A 15,510-nucleotide genomic window follows, 5' to 3' on the forward strand; every position below is an offset into this window, starting at 1 on the left:
CCCCAAACTAGCCGGATCCAAAGTAAATACTAGCTGCTTCGCACAGGGCTACTACACAGCTAGTTTAAAGCTAGTTCAGATATGTCTGAACAGACTGCAGTCAAATTAGTGGCTACAGATATTCCCTTACTGTACTCAAATTATTCCACTAATGTTACACTAATTCAAGTGAGTGACCACAGTGTTAAACAACACTTTACCTGCCCAGAACACCTGAATTACTTGTTGATAGACTATACTAATTCAAACAGTAGACCTGCTGCATCCCCACTGCATTAATAGTTCAAGTGTTAGCAGCTTCACAAATGAAGATGTACCAGGGAGCTTGAGTCTAAAGCACCTCTTAACTTGAGGTATGGATCCTTTTCTGGGGAGAGCTGCGTCAGGGTGGGCCAGAGGCATAGGAGGTCTACAACTTACACTTTGCGTCAACACAGCAATGGAACTAAGTCCTGATACTCCTCAAAAATTCTGGTGTATCTATGAACACAGCTAAACCTAGATGTCAGCTTTCCATGCACTTCAAGGCATGTAGTTTTATTATACTGTCATATTATGCATTTCTGTTACTGAGCTATACGATTTATTCTTAACTGTAAGAACTATTTTTATCCGACTTGAGGAAAAAATTCTCTCAGGTGAAATCCAATGAAATTTCATTTAATGTTAAAGTTATAAACTTCAATCTTTTTAAATATTTTCCTGTGCTTTGCAGAGGCCCTTATGCCATAGCGTTTAGTTCAGAAAAAATGCTTGGACATTATATACTTGGTAGTTCAAACTTGAATAAATCTGCTTTGATAATTTGTGTGTTTATGCAGTTCATATCACAGTGGCAGGTCAGAGCTCTATAATCAGAGTTATAAGCAAGATGAACTAAAATTCATTCTTCACTGTTCAGAGACTTTCATAGGCAAGATAAAAGTTGTAGGATAACTGCATATATTTTTTAAATAAAAAGGTAAAATAAATCATGAAAAATATCTGTCATTACAGCTGAATGCCTGTTTTTATATAGTGTTTAAAATAGCCATTCATAAGAGCACAGGATTGCCTTGATTTAGTTTAATCAAAATTGGTCAACAGTTACTACATTATCTATTATTGGTGCTGTTATTTAATAGCACGTATAATGTACTAGATAATAAAGTACAGGTCTCTGCTCTGTGGAAATGTATCGTCTAAAAGTGGTTCTCAAACTTTTAAAACTCAATGCACCCCTTGGAAAATGTCAGCACTTAATTTTTCACTCATTTTCTGACTACAGCAAAATAAAGGAATTCTTCTGTTGCCACGAATTCAGAAACACTACAACAGGTCAGAATGATTTTAACACTATGGATCCCTATTTGAAATCTCGTCAATCCTGTTTGTGTACCGAATAGTGCTAACATTGTGTGGCATCCTGCAGAACCCTTGAAAGGATCTCAAGGCATCCCAAGGTACCATGGTACCTTGGTTGAGAATCACTGGTCGAAAATATGGACATGTAAAGTAAATAGTATATGGCAAAGAAGGGAAGGGGCAAGAGAAATCACAGGCTTCAGTTATATAACTGCCTTAAGTATAACTTATATCTATGTAGTTCATATCTTTTTCAAGGCAATACTGCAGAAAGAGCAATCTGATTGAAGCCAGGGTAGAAGCATGTTGGACCGCTCACAAAAGAGAACCCCAAGCATAAAGGTAGATTAAATGGAGGTGTTGATGGCTGTAAGGAAAGATGACAAAGTATACTGGATCTGACATAATTGTCAGTGGATAGGGAGAAAGACCAGGGCAAAGAGATGCAAGTAGGGATAGTGATTTAAAGTCTTGAAAATAAGTAGCAGCAGTAATAAATTGTTCAGCACAATGGCTAGTCAGTGAAATGACTCAAAAGAGACTGACAGAAGTGAAGTAATAACCAAGAATTATGAGTTTGCTACAGTTTTGAAGGACTGGCTAGAGATGGTATGGACACACATACATTTGGAGCCATTTCAAAAGGAAAACATTTCAAAAGGGTCACAAGCTGTTACATGTGGACAAGCCAATACAAATATAGCAAAATGATCTAACTTTAACACTGGATAAAGCTGTGTTAAAGTTGGAGCAGTTATGCTACATTTATATTGTTCCCAGATTGTCCACAGGTAATAATTAGAACGTAAGAGCTGCTGTCTTTTTGAAACTGTTCCAAATGTGCATGTGTCCATACACACAGCAAATTTAGTATCAAATAGCAGAAGGGGATATTTTAGTAGTCGAGTTGAATTGCGTACTTCAGTTTTAGTCATCAGGGTGGAGAAAACCGTCAAAGCTTGGAGATGCTGCGAAGGAAGTAGTTACAAAACTGACTATTCCAGAAAAGCATAAGGAGAGGAAAAACTATAGTATTAAAGACAACACTGCAACTGTACGCTTTGATAATTTGCTCTGCTAATGACAAGGGATACCATAAAAATGTGCATCTTTAGCCTAGCGTCCTTACAGAATAGCAATTAAAAAGCTCAAACAACTGTAGACCTATGCCCAAAGGGATACGATCCTCTCATAACAGTTTCCTATTTTTATTTTTCAGTAGAGGGCTTTTTAGGGCCTTATTACACCTTAATTTTAGGTGGCTTCTGAAGCTCTTAACTCCTGAATTGTCCATACATTAACACCTGAAACTAATTTAAATCACACTTTAGGCAGCTAAATGTCATGCTGATCCAGGGCAGGTTTATCTCTGAACCATGTAACCCAGCTTATGTTCCATTACTGTGTGGCCACTCATGCCAGATAAGCCGCTCAAGTTGCAGTCCTCCAGCATCCCAGGATGCAGTATCCCCTCCCACACCTTCCTGTTCTGTGAGGACAAACTTTCCATCTCATGAACTCTACGGCCCAGGTAGTGGTTCTGGAACCAAGCCAGCTCCTCATCCCGTCCCCAGGGGTGTGACCTTCCCCCCACAGGAGTGCAACCTCATGCAAACAGCCTGCAGAGTACATGCTAGCTAACCAAGTGGCAGGGCATGGGTGGGTTCAGGAGTGGAGTCAAGGGAGGAGGGGTCGGGGGAAAACAAGGTAGGAGGCCAGATTAGGTCCCCATGAGCAGTAGCTCCCCCCAAAAGTACCTTCCCTTACTGCTCCCAACTCCTAGCCACCCTGGGAAGCACAACCAACACTACCCACCTCCCAATCCAAAATGCCAATGTATTAAAACATGAGGCCTTCTTTAATTTACTTCTTTGTTTCTTGTTTTTATTTTATCTTTCAGTGCTGACTTCCTCCATTTCACCACCCTTCCCCACCCCATTGACTCTCCACTTCCCATCTGCATGTACCCACCCCATATCTCCCAGAACCCCTAGAACAGGGATAGAAGCCTGTCCTGGCTCACCAGCCCTGGAGAGGCAACTCATCGCTGTAGCTCCTTGTTAGGTCTCTGCTCACCAGCCCTCTAGCGGCAAGTCACAGGTGTGCAAGTAGGAGACAGCCAGAGAAACCTTTTAATAGCCTTAAGGCAGGGGAGGGCAAAATGCAGCCCGGGGGCCGGATATGGCCCACCAGGCAATTCTATCCAGCACGCAGAGCCCCTAAAAAATTTAGGAAATGAATATTTATCTGCCCTGGACTGCCTGTCATGCGGCCCTCGATGGCTTGCCAAAACTCAGTAAGCAGCCCTCTGCCCAAAATAATCACCTGCCCCTGCCTTAAGGTGTGACTACTTTAAACTCGAGCTTGCACTAAAACTGATCAACATTGGAACAGCTCAAAGCGCAACATGTAACAAGGCCCTCAGGTTGATTTTAATACATCTTGCAACAGAGGGGAAAATTCTCAAAGACATGAAGAAAGATTAACCAACCTGTCAGTATTTTAAAAGCATAAACGTAGCAACTGTGGAATTAAGAGCCAATGAGCCTGATACTGATCCCAGATAAAATCATGAGCTGCGTGACATAGGATGCAATAGGAAAAAAATTAAAGAATGGTAACATAATTTATGCAAGTCAACTTGGTCAGAAAAATTATATTATTTCATCCTTAAATGGGAATTGTAAGTTCTCAATTTTTCTTGGAGATCTTCAACCTTCCTGAGTTGTCAGTATTCAGTACTCCATGAGTACCAAGTTAGCAGAAACTCTGTAAAAGTGATGTGCTGCTTGCTTTAAATGTTGTGTGTGTCCTGGATTTAGCTCATTACATTGATATACTACAAATGGTCATGCACTCCTATCAGATGTTACATGATCAGGTTTTAAAAATCAAAAGCTAAAATGACCCATTTTCTACTAAGAGAAGGATGTACTTGAGTTCTAAATTACAGTCAAAAAATCTTAAACCTCGAGTTCTAAATATGTCATTTTCAATTCTCTTCCACATTTCCCTGGCAAAGGACCAAAGTTTGCTCCCCTGAAGCTACTATAAAAGCCTTTTGCTGTGAAGATGTATTTGGCAACTTGTCTACCACTATCAAGTTCATTCACATTATATAAGAAATGACCAGTATTATAAGAAAGTTGTTCTTTGTCATAGACAGCAAGGATGATGATGAAAATTTACCCCTTTCCTTGGAGATTGATCAGAGCTCGTCTCTGGCCTTGATAGTTACGGAGGATGAGTTTTCAAGTGCTTCCCTCAGCACAGATCTCTGCATATTTGCTTCATGCTCCATGCTATGCAACCAATTTGTTTACATTTAAAAATGTAGAGACTAGAGAATTGCAGGGTAGGGAGAGCAAAATTTCACATTTATAACGAACTGTACTTGGTATTGTCTCAATGCTCCAAACAGAGCCTCACTGAACTAGAAGCTGTACACTTATATAATATAAAGTGTACTCCTGCCATAAACAGTTTACAGGCTAACTTTAGAGAGGCAAATATTATGCTACCATCTTTCAAACTCTGCCACTGCACCTCATTCTGGACCTCTAACAACACAATTTCATTGTCTTCCGTGTAAAAAAACACACCAATCAGATGCTAAATGGCAAAACAAAATGGTGCTATTTCCGTTATATGTACAAGTTTTATCTTTGTATACATCTTAATTCCAAAGCATTTCAAGATGTTGTATAAAAGACCCTCAAAATTCTAAAAAACCTCTCTTACACTTCCTTTCAAAGGCATTTTTGTTCCCTGCTGCCAGTATTACTGCTATGCTTCAAGAAAGCAGGCAAGTTTATTTCTGTTAGACAGAAGTTTCAGTTTTCAATAGATATCAGCTTACCAAAGTTTTTTTTTCCAAAGAAAAGAACAATTAACAGAAGAGATGTAACCAGAATATCGACAAAGGATGCTAAGAATTTTTCCCCCCCCAAGACACAGACTGAATAGAGGAAAAAATGTTAAATACTAACAATTACATGGAAATTAAGGTAAATGGAAAACAGATTTTCATCACAGTTGTCAAGTGTGACAGGATAACAGGGACATAGTCCTTTGTCCTAGTGCTGCAGTCCAAGATTCCTCTTAACATTACACAAAGGAAGGCGTGCTCATGTAACTCATATCCCGTAACAGACAGAGCTTCACATTTACTTGGATTTAGCCCCTTTTCAGAGACAAGCAAGTGCACTCCAACCTACCAATATTTAAATGCCTTTCCGGAACTATTCTCTAAATAAGGTAAAGTTGGAGGCTGCATCTTTGCTATTGGAGGGCTGTGTGTACATTTCAACAATTAGTAGGTAAAAATCTGTGTATGTTTTTAAAACCCAACGCTTTAGAGGCTCTAATACCTCTAATGCTTTGAGTATTGAATGAATGTTCAGAAGGCCGGATATTTACTTGCCCCAAGAAAGATCTGTCCCACAAGCTCTCACATTCAATGTATCCAAAACACTGTGCATCTCCCAGAAGGTATTCCTTACTTCAGCTGTGTGAATTGAATACTGAATGGAGTACCTGATGAATACTGCCAAAAAAAAAAGCAGTTTCAGGACAACTGAAACAAACTGTGAAATTCGCACAGAAGTTGTCAAATTGTTTTGGCTGAAAAAATAATTTGAAAAAAAAATAGAGTGAAGATTTCATTAAAACCATTAAAATTTATTAATAAAGGGCAAAATGTTCCAAGACCAAAGGAAACAATGAGTTAAAACAAAATGTTTTATTCAACCCAAAACAACTGTTATTTTTTGGATGGGAAAAAACAAAAAATTAGTTCATTTTTAGTTGACAGAAAGCAAATAACTTCTCCAATCTGGCCAGCAAACCAAAACAACCAAGTATCCACACAGTTCTAGTCCCCGTTTGGTTTTATACTGGGTGAGTCTATCGGGTGGACCAGCAGGCTACTACCCCTTCAAAAGTAAATTTGAGGGAAGAGGGTTGTACCTATACCCAACATCTTAGGAAAGGATAACAGATCACCTCTCCTAAATGGCTTCAGAGGGGATATCATTCCTTCCTTTTATTCCAGAATATGAATGAGTAGGTTCCTGATGGCAGAAAAGAGGTGTGGAAGATAGGGATTTCCCCACCTACGCACCACTTATTTGCCTTTATCTTCCATCTCAGATGTCAAAAATTATTCTGGGCTCTTCATTTACTAGTGTGGGCTAGGACCCAGAAGGGGGCATCCTGAGACTTGTAGATATCCTGTTTCACTTCCCTATGTGCTTCCCTTCTTCTGGCAACTGAATTTTAATTAGCCCTTAGATGATGACAAGAAATACACATGGTAGCAAGAGCACCATTAATCACTCCCTAGAAAATTAAGATCAAGGTCTGGAGCCATGGAGGAAGCTGCTGCTTTTTCTCATCTCACAGTTAGTTCACCTTAAGCATGGGCGAAATATGGCCCACGGGCTGGATGCGGCCCGCCAGACACTTTCACCTGGTTTGTGGCACCCACCAATTAATTGTGCCCTGCCCAGCCCTTCTGCCCACGAGGGTAGGAGCAAGGCGCTTACACCCATCCCCAACATACCCTATTATGCCTTGCTCCCGCCATGCCCCAAGTGCCCCTGCTTGCTGCTGCACCATGGGGTGGGGAGTGTATGGGGGGTCCCCACACCCCTCACACCCCACAAATGCCACACACCCACACCAGTTTTGCCTGCCTTGACTGCAGGAGAGGACAGTGTGTTCCAGGGCCACACACCCACACCTCACAACCCCCCAACATACCCTGTGCTCCCCAGCACACAGCACCCTACCTCACAAACTCTCCCCCCACACCCCCTCACCATACACACACAAACCCATACACATCCCTGCACACCATATAAAAAACTAAGAATTTATTTTTGAGTTATTATGCAATCTTCTCTATATACACTACCAAACACAGATCATGACAAAAATATCTACTGAAATAAAATTAAACTGTTGTAGTAGGCCTTTTGATTTTTAGTGTATGATTTGCTTTTTTCTGGTTCTAAGATGGTGACCCCCTCCGCCCCCCAAGGAGTACTTCTACAGGACAAGGGGAGGGACTTCTGGTGGCAAGGTAAGGGGTTAGGGGCAGGACTTCTGGCCCCAAGACGGTGACCAGGGGGCGGGGCTACTCACGCAGCCCTCAATAGCTAACCAAACCTCGGTAAGCGGCCCTCCGCCCGAAATAATTGCCCGCCCCGGTTCAACTTGTCTCTCTTACAATGGGCAGCTGCATAATAGAAGAACAACAATCCCTGTAAGTCCACTCAATAGCAGAACGCCAAATTGTATTGTTTATAACCAATCCAGGACTCCTAAACCAGAGTCTAGAATTTGAAGAAGTTGTGGCTAAAATGAAACAGCTGGCATGAACATGCTACGAAATAGACTCTGAGTCTTGTTTTCCACTCTAAAACGCAACTTTGTAAGGATTAATTCAAGATAAGTGTTCAAAGTACAAATACTTAAATCTTGTTCTTCTAACAAAAAGCTGCATATTTATCCTGTCATGAACCAAAGCGGTCATGTAGTATCTTGCATGGTTTCTTGATTTTGATTCACTAATATGACAGTTTCTTCATATAGGTAATGTCTAACTGTGTTTAGCTTTATGGTCCTTATTTTTATATACATTGAGGTATCTGTTATAAACTGTATTTCTTATATGTTTTAGCAGCACCAGGGTTGCACAAAATGATAATGCCTTTCAAAGATAAATAATGAGCTTCTCTGGCACCCAAGGAAGGCTGAAAAGCAGTAATCAACATCTGACATGGATGAGAGAGACCCTCCCAGACAATTACATTTTGAAAGGAAAATACTGGCACCTAGAAACAGAGAGAACATTTTTTTCACTGAAGGGTAATTAGGAAAGAAACAGTAGATTGGATTAGAGAATCTCCACGTCTAAAAGGATGCACAGTCTCCTGTTCTTAATTAGATAAGGAAGATTCATGCTTTAGCAAAGATGCACCATTGAGAAAGTTATATATCTAGAGTTGGCTCCCCAAAAATCGGTGAGGTGATGTATGGTCAGATAGGAACTGTATATAAGCCTGCTCTAAAAGTCTGGCTTGGTCTTCAGTTTTTCCTGGATTCCAGCTAATGCTGGAGTCCTTCAGCTGATGAGCTGGGTGGAAACTGCATTGTTAGATTTAAGATGCAGGTTAAGAACAGGCAGTTGTTTTAGTACAATCTTTTATCTGTTTATTGCCATCCCTCTCCCTGTAGCTCAACATATAGCTACTAATTTCTAATACTTATTCTTGGGGGGGAGGAAGGGTTATAATAATTTTTTTTTGTCATCTTTTTATTCACTTAACATCAGTGTTAACTGTGATTCCAGCATATTTGACCATAGAGGCAGACCCATTCTACACAAAAGGGGATCCATCTTTTCTGAGTTCATGCCAAGACATGGGTGTGATCCTTCTAGTTTGCAAGGGGACAGGTAGAGAGCTGAGGCACCACAGGCCAAGGAGCTGGCCTCTGGTAGACCCCAACTTATTCTCAGTGTTCAAGCAGAGACAGAAGGTTACCCTAAAGATGTGGAAGCACCCTGGGAGTATGTCGCAGTCATACCCAGGCTGCACCTGGAGTCCGGGCATGTCACAGATACTCTTTTGACATTAACATGGAAAGGATACATCTTTAAATAGCTTTCTCTACTGCAGATAAATTTTATGCCTCCTTTTTTTTTGGCTTTTAACACTGGCAACCTTTATAAGATTGAACATTGTCTCCTTTTGCTAATTGATTACTTTATGATGATTCATGAGAATCAACTATTATAGTTTATATAAGATTGCAGTTAGTGATATTAGCATAGATATTACACAGAAAAAAGAATAAGTTGTAATGGGGGAGGCAAAGAGGGAAATAAAGCATCATTCATACTTCTATTTAGAATGACGTCATTGTGAAGTATACCTAGTATGTCTATAGCCACTGGCAAACCAAAGGTTATATATATCGTATCTGGACTAATATCTATGAGATGTCTTTGAATCTTATATCATACATTCTTAAATCTCAGACCTTAGAAAGAGATGTCTTTAGTTTACATGGCAAGATACGGAAAGTAGTCAAATTACATTACCCATAAATCTGTACATGAATGTCAAGGGGTTAGGTTATTCAATGACAGTGGACTTCTAAAGGGGAAACTAAATGATCATCCCCCATAAACAAGATTTTCAGTATGACAATCAAATGCCAAGGTGTTTATGTCACAAAAAATGGACTCCTGCCAGACACAGCTGGAACAGGCTGGAAGATAAACTACCCTCTTAACATCAGAGATGATCTCTCTATATTTGTGCAGAGGTAGAAGTGAGCAGAAAATGCTTATATCACATCTGCACATGCTGCTACTTACCAGAGAGCAGAGGACTTCAGTCTTCTAGGCTGTCAATTCCTGCCTCCCTGCCACCTAATCCCAGCAATCAGAATTCAGTACAAGAAAGCAAAGTCTGTGTTCTAAGCAGATTTGGGAGTTTACCCAGGTAAAAAAATTACTGCGCCATTCCTTATTAAATGAGAAATCCTATTTTAACAGAGGTGAACAAAACCAACCTACCAAATTATGTGTATGCACAAGCCTGAATTGATTTTAATGCTGCAACATTCATCCATCTGACTTTGTCTCTACCATTTCTCATCACAGCCTCTCTTTATTATACTATAAAGCACCTAGCATGTTCTTGGATACTATAAAAATAATAGCAGCGCTCCTGTTACAATTGATTCAAGCAAGCCTTTGTGAAAGCAAATTATGCAAATTCTAGTACATTAATAAAACTGCATAGTATTTTGGCTTTATTTCAATTTTAGTGTTTTCTGCAATTCCATGCTGGTAGGACCTGTATTTAGGTGACAGCAGGTAGATGAAAAGTCATATCATAGTTTCTTAGATAGAAGATTATGCAGAAAAGGAGTTTTTAGAAAAAAGTGCTATGTAGGAAGGTCCAAGGACAATTATGTGAACTACAGTAAATAGTTTTGAAAGAAAAGATGCCAGTTTCCAAATTTTCCTAGCTCAGTAAAGATGATGATGATGATCACTAGGAAAGCAGTTTAGAAGTAAAAAGAATGATAAAAATCACTCAGTCCTTATCCTGGGAAATCCTTGTCTGTTTAGCAAATTGAGACTCGCTAGAATGTGAGCAAGAACCTAACAAATAATAAAATTAACTAAGCCTGAACATTTCTTCATATGTAACTTTGGAAAGTAGACGCCTTTGAATCAGCTATTAGTTTTTCCTAACATAATCTCTCTTAAGTGATTGTTTACAAATTTCAGAAGAATAAAATCTTTCAAAAAACAGAACCGAGAGAATTTCAAGTTCTCTAGGGCTGTAATAAAGAAGCCTGCTGTGAACTACTCAGAATAAATTGTAATCAGCTTTAACATATTGGAGCTAGCTTTGCCCTCTGGTCAACTATAAGCTTTCAGGCACATGGCAAGCAGTAAATAATACCCCAAAATAGACAAGTAAATTAGAAATGCAGTTTATATTGCTAGATTAGATGTGGTGGATGACATTTTGGAATCACAACGTAGGTAATAAACAGGGTTAAGAATAATTTACTTAACTAACAGAATTTATGAGCACTCTGAAATTCAGAATTTGTGATTAGATTTTTGGTCTTGCTGCTTAATATCATCAGACTTTGTGTGGATGACAAACCTTCAAAAAGGACCCCAAAACTGCTTCAGCTACACAAATTTCTTGCAAAAACCTCCTTTAGGGTGTTAGTTGCAACACCACATCTGCAACAGTTCTGAGAAAACATTTGTCATCCCATAAAAGATCCCTTAATCTAAGCAAGTGGACGAGAATAAATGAACAAGCTAATCTGCCTTGACAAATGTGTCAGATATTCCCTCGGTGTTCCTTGTTTAGAGAAAATGAAAAGATTCTCATTACATCAGTGTTTGCGTTTTTACCTTTTTACTTCAATGTACTAAATCTTGCACAGTCAGGTGGAGGCAGTGAAGCCCCTGTAGAGACTTCCCTTTAAGATGCTCTGATGGGACTACTGCAATTTAGCTGCGGCACCTGCTGAATTACTGGGGGACGCTGCTGAACATGTACTGTACCCATACTATTGTGACTACCAGTGTGCTTCCAGCCAGGGAACTGGAAGTCACATTGGCATATAAAGTCACACCAACAATGGAATCTCGATTATGTATTATCACCTGACAAGATAATACTGCTCCTGGATCGTGAGGGATAGTGGATAGGGAGCAGGAGTGCCTAGAAGAGAGGAAACTGCCCACTGATGCTGCCATCCCGAGAAGAAGAAAGCAGGGACTTGGCACCCTATGCAGCTGCTCCCCACAGTCCCTGGCTGGAGTGGGGCAGGAGAGATCCTAGGGTTTCCCCTGCTCCTTGGACAATGGGAGACAGCAGCACCAGCAGGCTTCCAGTTCTCCTGCTCCTTACCTGCCTCTGGATGTCCCCTGCAGTCTGAGAGCAGGTGGTGGATGGGCAGAGCAGCACACCCCATCGCTGTCCCTGGCCAAGTGAGACACCTCATGCTGTGGCTTACCAAAGATTCTGGCTGGAGCCACCAGCACCAGGGAGCATCCAGAAGCAACCCCTAGAAATCCCCTGCTGGAGAGGGGGAGAGGGGAATGGGAGAAGGGAGGTTCCTGCACTGGAGGGGATGCTGAGAGTGGTGATGGTAGAAGGGGTGGGGTGTTTATACGCTGTAGAGACTACAAAAAGTTCCCAGCAGCGGCTGCCGCGGCACAGTCTGCCTGCAAGGGAGGTCAGAGGGGGAAGGGGACCATTTCCTCTGCTGCACTGATGACATCTCCCACTTTTCACAATCCTGGATCCACCCATGCAGGTGTGTAATAGCATAATAGCTGACTAATTTCTATATTATCATTATTTTTTTATTGCTTTACTTTTGTTCTCCCACCATGCCCATCATTGCAGTGTTTTATCACCTTGTCACACGCCCAAGTACTTCCCATGACTAAATGTGCTTAATTTAAGAGATCTGATGAGATCATTGCCCATGGCAGTAGAATAGCTTCTCATACTTAAAAAGCAAATTACAGATTGATTTGATCGTAGCAGGATCTGTCCAAAGAAAAGGCAAGCAAGAATAAAACTTTGCCTCCTTTACAGAGTTTGATTACTGTGGCATGGAGTCCAAGTAACCCTTCTCCTTGCTACTTGAACACAAAAGAGAACTGACTATTTCTATGCAGCAAGCCACAAAAAAAGAAAAAATAGTTCAGTCATGACCATAATTAGAGTATTCCATGAGATCTCAAAGTATAGCACATGTACCACTTCTGCTTGCTATTCCACCAATTCACTTCAGGATTAATTCTGAAGGGGATAATATGCAAAAGGAACATCAGAAAGCCTAGCACTTAAAATATGTAATTAACCAAAATAAGTGGGGATGTGACCCCAGGTTCTAAAACTGGGCATATATGCTCCCTTAAAAGGCTTTATTAGTAAGATGACCTTAGCACAAGTGTATTAACTACCAAGTCACTTCCCATTGTCCATTTAATTTGCTATTATTGCCCTGTGGTCTAAGATTATTCTGAGAAAGTTTTTATTTAAGTTTCTGATCCCAAAGTCAACTGAAGTCAATAGGAATCTCTCCTACATTTTATATTTTCACTGTACATTAATCCAGCAGTGAACAAGCCTCTTGCATCTAAAACTTATGCTCAAAACAAGTGCCAAGACAGAGAAACAAACCAATGAAATGCTATTCTTCTGTTCTAATGCAGTGGTGGGCAATTATTTGGGTTGGAGGGCCACTTAATGAGTTCTGGTGACCTGTTGAGGGCCACATCTCACCCTCTATCTCCCTCCTTTCTGGTGCTGAAACCAGCGTGGAAGCCTAAACCCACCTGCAGGATTACCATGCCTCGGCTCCCAGAGTCCAGGTTTGGGCTCCAGGTACTGGGGGAGGTGGTCAGGGCTTGCTACAGATGTAGGCTGAGACCAGCGTCAAAGCCTGAACCCGCCTGCAGCTGTAGCATGCTTTTGTGCTGGTGGCAGCCCAGCCCAGCCAAGAGACAGAGAAAGAGAGAGATCACACATGCACAAGCAAGTATGCCTGCACACTGAAAGCAGCATGGTCACCTGGCACCACACAGCTGCCAGAGCTGCCACCTGCCTGTGGGCTGGACCCATTTACTTGGTGGGCACCTCCCCACAAACCAGATCCAATCAGTTGGCAGGCTGTATTTTGCCCACCCCACTCTAATACTATTTAGAAAACATACCGTTATTCCCTATGCAAGATTTTATGATGCATTCTTTAGACAATTGTTTTGTCTACTGATTTCACACCTGGAACGCAACTAATTTATAATGACATTAAACTGGTTTATTTATTGTAAAGAATTTGCTCCAACAAATTTTGCTACTTTCCAAATAAATTAATTTTAAATTATTTAACCAGCTTTAATAATAAGTTTGTAGTGCAAGTCAAGCTAAAAAACCCTGAAGGCTCTGGAAGCCTGACAGTTTATTTTTTACTTTGGAAATTTCCATATACTAAAAACAAACCAAAAAAATGCAACATCCCTGTTTCAGATTCGATATGTTAATAACCTACAATATAAAATCTTCGGAAAACCAACATTTCCTTTTCATCTTAAATTTATCTGAATGGTTCTCAGGTCTCAAAAAAAATGTGTGCAGGCATTAACAGTGCACAGCTGACTGTGGTTAAGTGCTTAGTTTCAAGATTGCACTTAGCTGAACTTCATGTAAACAATACTCATTAATGCTACTGCACTGTCAGTGTCACGGTTTTACAGTCCCCAAACTAACTACCTCCTACCATGTCAAGGCCTCCAACAGCAGTCATGACACTGACTAGCTCCCATCCAGTTGAAAACTTCTAAAAGCGTCCATTGACATCTGCTTCCCTTTGCCATTTTTTACACAGTTAACCAAAGTAAAATTATATCGCAAATTAGGGTTTCACGATTCACTACATAGGGCTGAAACATGTACCATCCAGGTAAGCATTTCATGCAAATAAATGGTATTTGCTGTAATGCAAGCAACAGGCAAAAAACTTGGATTGACATTGTGTTATACAGTTAAGTGAAATACACCCATATCTACATGTATAAGTACAGCAGTTCTCAAGCGTCCTAGTCACAGAGCCCTTTTATATGACTTCTGCCACGGCACCTTTATCCCTGGCTCTGCAGGCTGCACGAACCAATGTGGAGACAGATGACCTGGCTAGGCAATGGTGGCACACCATCTCCAGGCCTGCTCCACCATTACCCTCAAACTCTTTGGTGAACCCCAGGTTTCTGCAGAACACTGAGAACTACTGCATAGTGAAATATACTATTAAAGAAGTGTCCACAGGGATAGAAGACACTCAATTCACAATGGCAATACAGCAGAAAAAGAGGCAGCTTACTGTTGCATGTGATATAGTAAGAATTCCATTTTTGACAGTGCACTTCCTTCTTTGCCACACCTTCCTTAACCTAAAATATTAAAAATAAAATGGCAATATATAAATAACCAAACATAACTGCTGTTCTTCCTTTAGGTCGTCTTTACTGCGTTCTTAAAGAGAGAAAGCCTAGCTGAAAATATGTATTATTCTGTTGACTTTTAAACCAAATTAGCCAGTCTACACACACCTCTGACGGACCAATCAATCCAGGTAAAATGTTTAAAATACCTAAATCTCCCCCATCAAAAGTGACTTCAAGACTTAATGACCTTAGTCTTCTGCAGTTTAATGAGATTTTAGTGCCAAGTCACTTTAAAATAGGACTTACAATACAAGACGCTTAGATGCTTTTGAAAACTCTAACACTCAATACCTTTGTGCTTTATTACTACATTGACTGCATTAGGTTTTATTAAAATATTACAATTACATTTTTCCTGACCAGGTGTGGTGAATTCTTTTATGCTAAGAAAAGAAAAGAGAGGCAAAATTTCCCAAGACTGCCACATCCAAAGTTACCTTGGCTTGATTGAAGTTTTTCATTTTGTCTCCATTTTATATAAATGAAAAAATATTTCTACTTTGTATTCACTTCAAAGTTAGCAATTCAAGCCCCTAGTATACATTTGATTGAAAAATCCTAAATGAAGTTTGTCTTCAAAAAGGAAATACATATAT

At 40.3% G+C, this 15,510-nt stretch overlaps 1 protein-coding gene across 1 annotated transcript in view; it reads right to left on the bottom strand.

The window, feature by feature from the left end:
- The window catches only part of ASAP1 (ArfGAP with SH3 domain, ankyrin repeat and PH domain 1), a 291,905-nt gene that overhangs the window by 75,252 nt on the left and 201,143 nt on the right, over positions 1–15,510 (bottom strand). Inside the window, exon 13 of the mRNA XM_019552858.1 lies at positions 14,791–14,860. Coding sequence (XP_019408403.1) covers positions 14,791–14,860 — 70 coding nt within the window. The remainder of the gene's footprint in view (positions 1–14,790; positions 14,861–15,510) is intronic.

The sequence above is a fragment of the Crocodylus porosus genome, unplaced genomic scaffold (assembly GCF_001723895.1).
Source record: "Crocodylus porosus isolate Cpor-Errol unplaced genomic scaffold, CroPor_comp1, whole genome shotgun sequence".
Taxonomy (NCBI): Eukaryota; Metazoa; Chordata; order Crocodylia; family Crocodylidae; genus Crocodylus; species Crocodylus porosus.